Source organism: Hibiscus syriacus, unplaced genomic scaffold (assembly GCF_006381635.1).
Source record: "Hibiscus syriacus cultivar Baekdansim isolate YM2019G1 unplaced genomic scaffold, ASM638163v2 tig00116989_pilon, whole genome shotgun sequence".
In the NCBI taxonomy this organism is placed as follows: Eukaryota; Viridiplantae; Streptophyta; class Magnoliopsida; order Malvales; family Malvaceae; genus Hibiscus; species Hibiscus syriacus.
The window spans coordinates 8,758,530-8,768,507 of NW_024063508.1; the positions used below are offsets into that span (position 1 = coordinate 8,758,530).

A 9,978-nucleotide genomic window follows, 5' to 3' on the forward strand; every position below is an offset into this window, starting at 1 on the left:
TATGGAAAGCCACTAGTTTTATTAAAAATAAAAAATATCCAGAATTACAATGAAGATTTATGAGCATAACCGTAAACGTAACTAAATTATAATTAGGACATTTTCCTGTAACCATTAACACAAAAACTAGCCACTTAGATAACACAAGGACCAAAAAGAAAATGTTAAAAAACCTAACCAATGCTTGAATAAAATAAATATACGAATAGATTCGACTGTATCGGCAAATGAACCACAAAAGGGATGAAACTACTGAAAGACTACCGGCAAATCGTAAATCAAAGTCAAATGACGTGAGAAAACTATCCACGAGCGCAAAACGTGTATCCAAATCATTATGAGAGTCCAAAATAGAGAAGATTAGCAGGACAACAAGTGCCATTTGATCAGTCGTGACGATGTCAAATCCAACCCCATGAAAAAAGATAAATCAACAAAAGGGCAAAACCCATAAGCTACCAAAAGGCAGAGAAAAACGTATCCCAAAGGTAGAGATAAATGTTTCATAAAGACAGAGAACATGTCACAAAAACATGATTATTCTTACTAAAAAAAAAAGATAGCCGACGCGTAACAACTAACATCAAAACCGGTACTGCCGCTGGTTAAACAAAATTAAAGAAGAAAATTTTAGATTGATCAATAAAATTGACACAAGTTGTAAAGAAGAAAAAAAAAAGAGAAAGAGGAGGAATAAAGCGGCTAGAGTTTTTTACAATCACTAAAGTTCAAAAAAATATATCTAATCTTAATTAATATAAAGCTTAATAATAAATATTAACCTAATGTAATTTAACAATAGTGTATAAGTGGATTTAAGGTGAGTGTTCGATCGAGTCGAGTAAAAAAATTTAATTTGTTCGAGATGACGAGTCCTATTTTACAACTCGAATTTGACTATAAATTTTTTCGAATTGAGTTGAGTTTATAAAATTTCAGTCAAGTTGAATTTTCGAGTTTGTGTTTAAATTTAATTATCATTATTTATAATAATATGATATTATTTGATTTCAATTTAAATCAATTTTTATGATCATATATATATATATATATATATAACAATTCATTCCTGTGTGATTTTTGATAAAAAATACAATATATATATTTCTTTCATATGTAATATACATATATTATACATAATAGAGGGATTCGACTCAAACTTGAAAATTCATCTACTAATTACTAAAAATTTCGAGTTATATTTTACAACTTGATTTGAACTTTAAATTTTTTTCGAGTCGAGTTGAGCTTATGAAATTACAACTTGAAGTCATTTCAAGTCGAGTTTTTTCGAATCGAGTCGAGTAAAAAAATCAATTTTTTCGAGTCTAGTTGAATTTTGCTCACCCCTAAGTAGATTCATTAGATATAAAGATAAAAAAAGTTAAAGAATACACATTTTAGCTTTTATCCTAAATTGCTAAGAGACATAACCTAAACATTTCAAAAAGCCTATATAAATGAACACCATTAAGTTCTTCAACTAATGAGACTAATATGTATTAAATTATGAAGTTATTCCTTATCTTTTTATTTTTCAAAATTTTTAAAGTACATTTTTTAAAAATATTTTTAGGAAATCTGATGTGGCAAGAAAACTCTAGAAGGCACAGTCTTTGAAATGCGCCTTTCCACGTAGTGTCATGTCAACATTTTATCTGAAAAGTACACCCTAGGAGATGCGCCTTCGGTTCACTTAAGTAAAGTCAAATTTCACTTAACACATCCTTATTATCACTCTGTCATAAATGATATTGGATCGATAAAATTTGAGGAAACGGTACTTAATAGATAATATTATAATATTTGATTAATATTTTTTTGGTAAAAACGCCTCCGTTCAATAAAAATGGCATTTGTTTTTTTTTAATTTAGTACATATAGTAAATATTTCTCCAACATACTAAAAATATTTATGAAATCGTCTGATACTAAATTTAATAAAAATATTTATAGTCTACGAAATCTCAATTTAATTATAGGTACATTATTTAGAAGACGAAGGTTTGATGGGAGCTATAGGTAATTTTATATTTAATTATAGTTTTTAATAAATTTATTTACTTCTCAAGAAAATATTTTCTATTTGATTATCATTTTCATTAAATTTAATAAAAATAAATTATATTATATTTTAAAATATCATGTCATCCAACATATAATATTATGAGAAACGTGTGATTATTATATAAATAAAGCTGCTTATTGAATATCCCAAAGATTCATATCTCTGCTCATCTAGAAGTATTTTTAAATTAATAAAAACAAGTAAAGAGAAGAAACAGATTGAATGAAGACGTGAAAATTTTGACTCCGAGTTTGTTTAAGAAATAAGACACGCCATTTGTGTTGAAATATGAAAAGAAAAAAGTGGCCGCCAGCAGCCACGCATGCTATATATTTATCGTCTCCTTCAATACCATTTACCAAACGCCAGGTTCAAAAGGCAGAGCTCTTCATAGGAAAACTAAACAAATCCAATTTCTTTTTCTTTTTCAATCTTTAATTTGAGCCAAGTTTTGATCTTGTTTTGGTGGGTGTTGGGTATTTTTTTTGTTTCGATAATGGAGGGTGGTGATATTTATAAAGCCAGCGCTAGCTTAAGGGGAAGTATACGTGCAGGGAGTTCTTCCATATGGAGAAACAATGGCGTCGAAGTTTTCTCGAGGTCTTCCAGAGAAGAAGACGATGAAGAAGCTCTAAAATGGGCTGCACTCGAGAAACTACCCACTGTTGCTCGTCTGCGTAAAGGTATATTGGCCGGCTCTCACGGTGGTGCCGATGAAATCGATGTTTTCAACATTGGGTGGCAAGAAAGGAGGACTTTGCTTGAGAGGTTGGTCAAAGTTGCTGAAGAAGATAATGAGAAGTTTTTGTTGAAGCTCAAGAATCGTGTCGATAGGTATCAAGTTATAGCGTTTTTAATGTTTGGTTACCTGGAAACCAGAAGAAAAAAGAAGAAAAACTCAGTGTTTTTGCATGAATAATCATTTGCATTGGAAAATTTTCAGGGTTGGTATTGATCTTCCCACCATTGAAGTTAGATTCCAGAATCTAAATATTGAAGCTCAAGCTTTTGTAGGAACCAATGCTTTGCCTACATTTGTTAACTTCATCACCAATATATTTGAGGTACCCACCTAGGAAGTACTTCAGAGATTCTTTCAATGTTTGTTTTATGATTTTTCTGACATTTGGTTTATTTTGTATTGTGTGATTAAAGAGCTTCTTGATTGAGACGGGGATTCTTTCAAGTAGAAAGAAGAAGCTGACAATCCTCAAAGATGTCAGTGGCATCGTTAAGCCTGGCAGGTAACCCCCAAGTTTTGATCTTTTACTGTTGAATTTAAGTTTTGGGTTTCCTAAAATTAATCAAAACACTTTATTCTCATGGATTTCTCACAGGATGACACTGCTTTTGGGTCCTCCAAGTTCTGGCAAAACAACTCTCTTGTTGGCTTTAGCTGGGAAGCTTGATACTGCTCTCAAGGTGCTCTACAGAATTCTACTTTGGTTCACTGAGACCTGAAAATTTTAAATTATCATATAATTTAGATATTTTTGTTTGTATTTTATATTGATAATCTGTTTTTATCCCATAGAATTTTACAAGTTCGTCCTCTAAAATTTTAAAAATTCGTCCCTTAGTATAAAATCTTGTGTCCTCCCTTGGTTCAATGGATTTTTGTTTTTTTTAGAATTGGACTTTGGCATTGATCTTATTTTAAATCTGAAAGTGAAACTCTCTTGCAGTGTTCAGGGACAGTGACCTACAACGGGCATAAGATGAATGAGTTTGTGCCCCAGAGAACTGCTGCTTATATCAGTCAACATGATCTTCATATAGGAGAGATGACTGTGAGGGAAACTTTGGCCTTTTCTGCAAGATGCCAAGGGGTTGGAGATCGTTATGGTTAGCCTTTTTTTAATTTTTTATTTGATATCTTTAGGAGAAATATAAAACACTCCCTTTTTTTTATTCTACAAAGCATGAAAAATTTTGTTTTGGTTGTTTCAGATATGTTAGCAGAATTGTCAAGAAGGGAGAAACAAGCAAATATTAAACCTGATCCTGACATTGATGTCTTCATGAAGGTAAAATTAATCACAGATTATAGACAGAATCAATTAATCATGTAATGTATGATTTACTTTGGCATTATAAAATTTCAGGCAGCAGCAACAGAAGGTCAGGAAGCAAATGTAATCACAGATTATATTCTTAAGGTAATGTTAGAGAAATCTGAAGTATAATGAAAGATATGCAAACACTATGAAGAAAAAAACTCTTTACTTATAGAACTCCTTTGCCATAAATTCTGCAGATTTTAGGACTGGAAGTATGTGCAGACACTATGGTTGGAGATGAAATGCTAAGGGGTATCTCTGGTGGACAAAAGAAGCGTGTCACAACAGGTGAAATGCTGGTCGGACCAGCAAAGGCACTGTTTATGGATGAGATATCAACTGGTCTGGACAGCTCCACAACTTTCCAAATTGTGAACTCACTCAAGCAAACTGTTCATATCCTTAATGGGACAGCACTAATATCTCTTCTCCAACCAGCTCCGGAGACTTATGATCTTTTTGATGACATTATTCTCCTTTCCGATGGTCGAATAGTATTTCAGGGTCCTCGCGAACACGTTCTGAGCTTTTTCGAATTTATGGGGTTTAGGTGTCCTGACAGAAAAGGTGTTGCGGACTTCTTGCAAGAAGTAAGGCTGGACAATGGTTTTCTTCATTTTTTTTCATTGGGACAAAGTTCCCATTCCATCGTATTTAATTTTAACTGAGTTTTTTCCATTGCAGGTTACATCAAGAAAAGATCAATTTCAGTACTGGGCACGTAGAGACCAACCTTACAGGTTTGTCACGGCAGATGAATTCGCCGAGGCATTCCAATCATTCCATGTTGGAATGGATGTCACAGATGAACTTCGAAATCCATTTGAAAAAACAAAGAGCCATCCTGCTGCTTTGACAACCGCAAAATATGGTCTTGGAAAGTGGGAGTTGCTGAAAGCTTGCACATCAAGGGAATTTCTGCTGATGAAGAGAAACTCTTTCGTCTACATCTTCAAGTTTATGCAAGTATGTACTCCTAGTCATATTTAATCCTTTTACCACAATTGTTATGGTTTACATGACTCTAACTTTTTTATTTTACATTTTATAGCTCACAATTATGGCGATAATTACTATGACACTCTTTCTGAGGACTGAGATGAACCGAGATTCGGTTGCTGGGGGAGGAATCTATATGGGGGCCATTTTCTTTGGCTTGATTTTGATAATGTTCAATGGAATGTCTGAGCTTTCAATGACCATTAATAAGCTTCCTGTCTTTTACAAGCAAAGAGACCTCCTATTCTTTCCTTCATGGGCATATGCTCTACCATCATGGATACTCAAGATTCCTATCACATTTGTAGAAGTTGGCTTATGGGTATTTATTACCTACTATGTCATCGGATTTGATCCGAATGTCGAAAGGTAAACAAAATAACTGACCATAAAAATTCATTATGGAACTTAAAGTATTTGCGTATGTATTCTTTATATAGTCGGTTGCTTATTAGCTATGATCCAAATTGATGTGAAAGCAATTTGTCTGCTGCAGGTTGCTTAGGCAGTACTTAGTACTTGTTCTCACTAACCAGATGGCATCAGGGTTGTTTCGCTTCATTGCAGCAGCTAGTAGAAACATGATTGTTGCCAACACTTTTGGCTCATTTGCTTTGCTTGTTTTTTTCGCAATGGGTGGCTTTATCCTGACACGAGGTATGATGATAAGTCTTAGACAGAGAACCAGACATCAAACTTTTCATGAAAACTAAACTCTTTTCTTATTGGTTTTCTTTGTTTAATGTCGCAGGTGACATACCGGGCTGGTGGATATGGGGTTACTGGATTTCGCCTTTAATGTATGGACAAAACGCATTGATGGTTAATGAGTTCCATGGAAACCAGTGGAGTCATGTAAGGCTTTGAATCTGCAATCTTTATGCTTTTGCTTTTATTTTAAAACAATCTTCTGATCATATGTTCTTTCATATTGAAGACTTTCCCAAACTCAACAGAGCAAGCAGGAATCGAAGTTTTGAAATCCAGGGGTTTCTTCCAAGATCCAAACTGGTATTGGATCGGAGTTGGAGGATTGATTGGATTCACAATATTGTTGAACTTTTTTTTCACCGTGGCTCTTACTTATCTAAACCGTGAGTATAGCTTTATCTATTTAGAACTTAATCCTCTTCATACGGAGTGCTAATCCTTTACCTTTTATCGAATAAATATGCAGCATTTGGGAGTTCCGGGGCTGTAATAACCGAAGAAACGGAAAACAACGAACAAGCCAATGGAGTTGAAGTTGGTGGAAACATTCAGTTAACAAACAATGAAAGTAGCTCAAATCATGTAACTGGATCAGGTACTAGAACTTATCTAGATTTGTTTGTCTTATTATTTACAAGCCATTTTGTAGGATGCTAAATCCAGTTGACATGCAGAGATTCAAGAGGATGTTCAAAGAAGCATCTCGTCGAAATCCTCGTCTATAACTGAGGCAACTGTTGGGGCCACTGCCGTCAAGAAAAAGGGAATGGTTCTTCCATTTGAGCCACATTCCATCACATTTGATGACATTATATATTCTGTTGATATGCCACAGGTAACGCAAGGTTCTATGTATAAATTGCTTATATGTTTAATGGTTGGACTGTACTGTTTTTCCAGTTAATATGGTCCGCAGATACAAAAGTTTAATTGATTCGTCTTAAACTTCCCAGGAAATGAAAGAACAAGGTATTACTGAAGATAGGTTGGTGCTACTGAAGGGTGTTAGTGGTGCTTTTAGACCTGGTGTTCTTACAGCTCTAATGGGTGTCAGTGGTGCGGGTAAAACCACTCTTATGGATGTGCTCGCTGGTCGGAAAACTGGTGGCCATATAGATGGGAACATCACAGTTTCGGGTTTCCCAAAGAAGCATGAAACATTTGCTCGAATATCCGGATACTGTGAGCAAAATGATATTCACTCTCCTCATGTCACTGTGTACGAGTCTCTGCTCTATTCCGCTTGGCTTCGACTTCCTGCTGAAGTTAATGCTCAAACTAGAAAGGTTGGCATTCACGGAACTCTGAGCTATTTCAAGTCTCTAAATCTTCCTTGATATATGTTACTTATTTTTTTAATATGATAATGCAATGGATATAATTGGATCTTGAACTCCAAGGAATTATTCGAGTTGAGAAGTTTTTAGTTTGATACCCTTTTATTGCCTACTAGACAGAGTCCAACGAAATAACCGATTTTCTAAATGATCACTCTGGTAAGGCTTATGTTAATGGTTTTCTTTTGAATTTTCTTTCCAGATGTTCATCGAGGAAGTCATGGATCTAGTGGAATTGAACCCTTTGAGGCAAGCACTAGTCGGTTTACCTGGTGTAAATGGTTTATCAACCGAGCAGAGAAAGAGACTCACTATTGCAGTTGAGCTTGTGGCGAACCCTTCGATCATTTTCATGGATGAGCCAACTTCAGGGCTTGATGCAAGAGCTGCAGCAATTGTTATGAGAACGGTTAGGAACACGGTGGACACCGGAAGAACAGTTGTCTGTACCATCCATCAGCCAAGTATCGACATATTTGAAGCATTTGATGAGGTGAGGAACTTGAAAGTCAATTTAGAAAGAATTTATTGCATAATTGTTGGCTGTTCATATGAGTTTTTAACTGAATAAAACATGAAATTGCAGCTATTCCTCATGAAGCGGGGAGGACAAGAGATATATGTCGGGCCATTAGGACACCATTCGAAACATCTGATCAAGTACTTTGAGGTATGATGAAACGACAGACCTCAAATAACAAGGTTCATTTAACTTATTCTTCCAACACTACAATGTTCATCTTTCTCCAGGGAATTCAAGGAGTTAGCAAAATCAAAGACGGATACAATCCAGCTACTTGGATGTTGGAAGTAACCACAACAGCACAGGAATTATCTCTAGGTGTTGATTTCACTGATATCTACAAAAACTCAGATTTGTACAGGTAATGATAAGATGCTCAGACTGAACATTGCAACAAAAAGTTGTAAATCATTCAACCAATTACATTAATTCATAATGAGATTGATATCAGAGACAGCTGTCTTAGCTAACTCTAATTTGCTACAAATGTGTGTAAATTTTTTCAGGAGAAACAAAGCTCTTATTGAAGATTTAAGCAAGCCTGCTCCTGGGACAAAGGAACTCTATTTTCCAACTCAGTACTCTCAGTCATTCTTGACACAGTGTGTTGCTTGCTTATGGAAACAACACTGGTCATATTGGCGCAACCCGCCATACACAGCTGTTCGGTTTCTTTTTACGACTGTAATAGCATTGTTTTTTGGAACACTGTTCTGGGATCTCGGCTCGAAAACGTAAGCTACAAGCCAAAACCAAAAGCTCATGCTTAAATGTGCTTTCTAGCAACATCATATATCTAATTGTCACATTTGTGATATACAGGAATACTAGGCAAGAACTGACGAATGCAATGGGTTCAATCTATGCTGCTGTTCTTTTCCTTGGTGTCCAAAATGCTTCATCTGTGCAGCCTGTTGTTGCTGTTGAAAGAACAGTCTTTTATCGAGAAAGAGCCGCTGGAATGTACTCTGCCATGCCATATGCCATTTCACAAGTACGATTTTACGATTTGGAAAACTTGGAAAAGCTTTAAAACGGCTAAAAAAGTTAAACAAACTTCCATTTTTTTTTCAAATTGCAGGTCTTAATCGAGTTGCCTTACATTTTTGTTCAAGCCACTGTGTATGGCCTTATAGTCTACTCTATGATCGGATTTGAATGGACCGCTGAAAAGTTCTTCTGGTACCTCTTCTTCATGTACTTCACCTTACTATACTTCACCTACTATGGCATGATGGCTGTTGCTGTTACACCAAATCACCACATTGCATCGATAATCTCCGCCGCATTCTATGGAATATGGAACCTCTTTTCAGGGTTCATCGTCCCACGACCAGTAAGTTGTTCTTCTCTTTTTATCATGTGATTCTCCATTGTTCAAGTTCATTCAGATTTCTTAACAACTCCATCTATTTTGCAGAGCATACCTATATGGTGGCGTTGGTACTATTGGATTTGTCCGGTATCTTGGACCTTCTATGGATTGGTTGTTTCGCAATTCGGAGACTTGAAAACACCCCTTGAAGGCGCCGAGTTTCCCGGTCAGACGGTTGAAGAATATTTCAGAAGTTATTATGATTTCAGACATGATTTCCTGGGAGTTGTGGTTGCAGTAATTCTTGGTTTCACTTTGCTGTTTGCATCCATCTTTACTGTGTCCATTAGGCTGTTTAATTTCCAAAGGCGTTAGAATTTGTTCATGTATTAAATGCATGGCATTTTAATTTATATGCAAGTTTATCTTTATAACATACTACAGATTTTTTCATTGTAATAGAATATTTTGTTGTAACAGTATGAATTAATGAATAAAAACACTTTCTCTCTTATTAAACAATTGTGGAGTAATGTTTTTTTTTAATTCTTTTTCTATTCAGAATTTTTTTCTATTATTAAAAGAAGTAGGGTGTTGAAATTGAGAAAGCTGTTGATAGTGTATAGAATAACTTTTTGCTTCATTAGTACGTCTCAATGAACACTGAAGAGATTGAGCCATGACCTCATCAAGACCACGGCCACCGCCTCCGCCTGCCATTACCGGAAGTTGAAGAAGAAGATCAGAAAGAGAAGTTGTTGCAATGGTTGGAGTTGAAAGAAAATGGGGTTCCTTAGATAGTTCTCCCATGCTTCGTATGAGCCTCCAAACAACTTCTCTCGTGGAAACAACTCAATCTTGCTTCAGGTCTACATTTTGAGCTTTGTTTAACTGTGTTTACATATAATGGTAGACACAAAAAAATACAACTTCGAAAACGTTGGATACTTATTTTTAACGAAAAA

General features: G+C 35.3%; 1 protein-coding gene across 1 annotated transcript; it reads left to right on the top strand.

The window, feature by feature from the left end:
- Positions 1-2,527: 2,527 nt before the first annotated feature.
- On the top strand, positions 2,528-9,433 carry LOC120193241 (pleiotropic drug resistance protein 1-like). Its single transcript, XM_039195792.1, has 23 exons — positions 2,528-2,902; positions 3,012-3,132; positions 3,224-3,312; positions 3,406-3,490; positions 3,754-3,913; positions 4,019-4,095; positions 4,174-4,227; positions 4,326-4,718; positions 4,813-5,094; positions 5,180-5,496; positions 5,624-5,784; positions 5,879-5,982; positions 6,065-6,221; positions 6,305-6,433; positions 6,513-6,673; positions 6,792-7,124; positions 7,378-7,668; positions 7,762-7,845; positions 7,926-8,059; positions 8,205-8,432; positions 8,521-8,692; positions 8,780-9,034; positions 9,119-9,433. The coding sequence occupies exons 1-23, from the start codon at positions 2,565-2,567 to the stop codon at positions 9,386-9,388; spliced, it is 4,395 nt and encodes a 1,464-aa protein (XP_039051723.1). The 5' UTR covers positions 2,528-2,564; the 3' UTR covers positions 9,389-9,433.
- Positions 9,434-9,978: the final 545 nt, after the last annotated feature.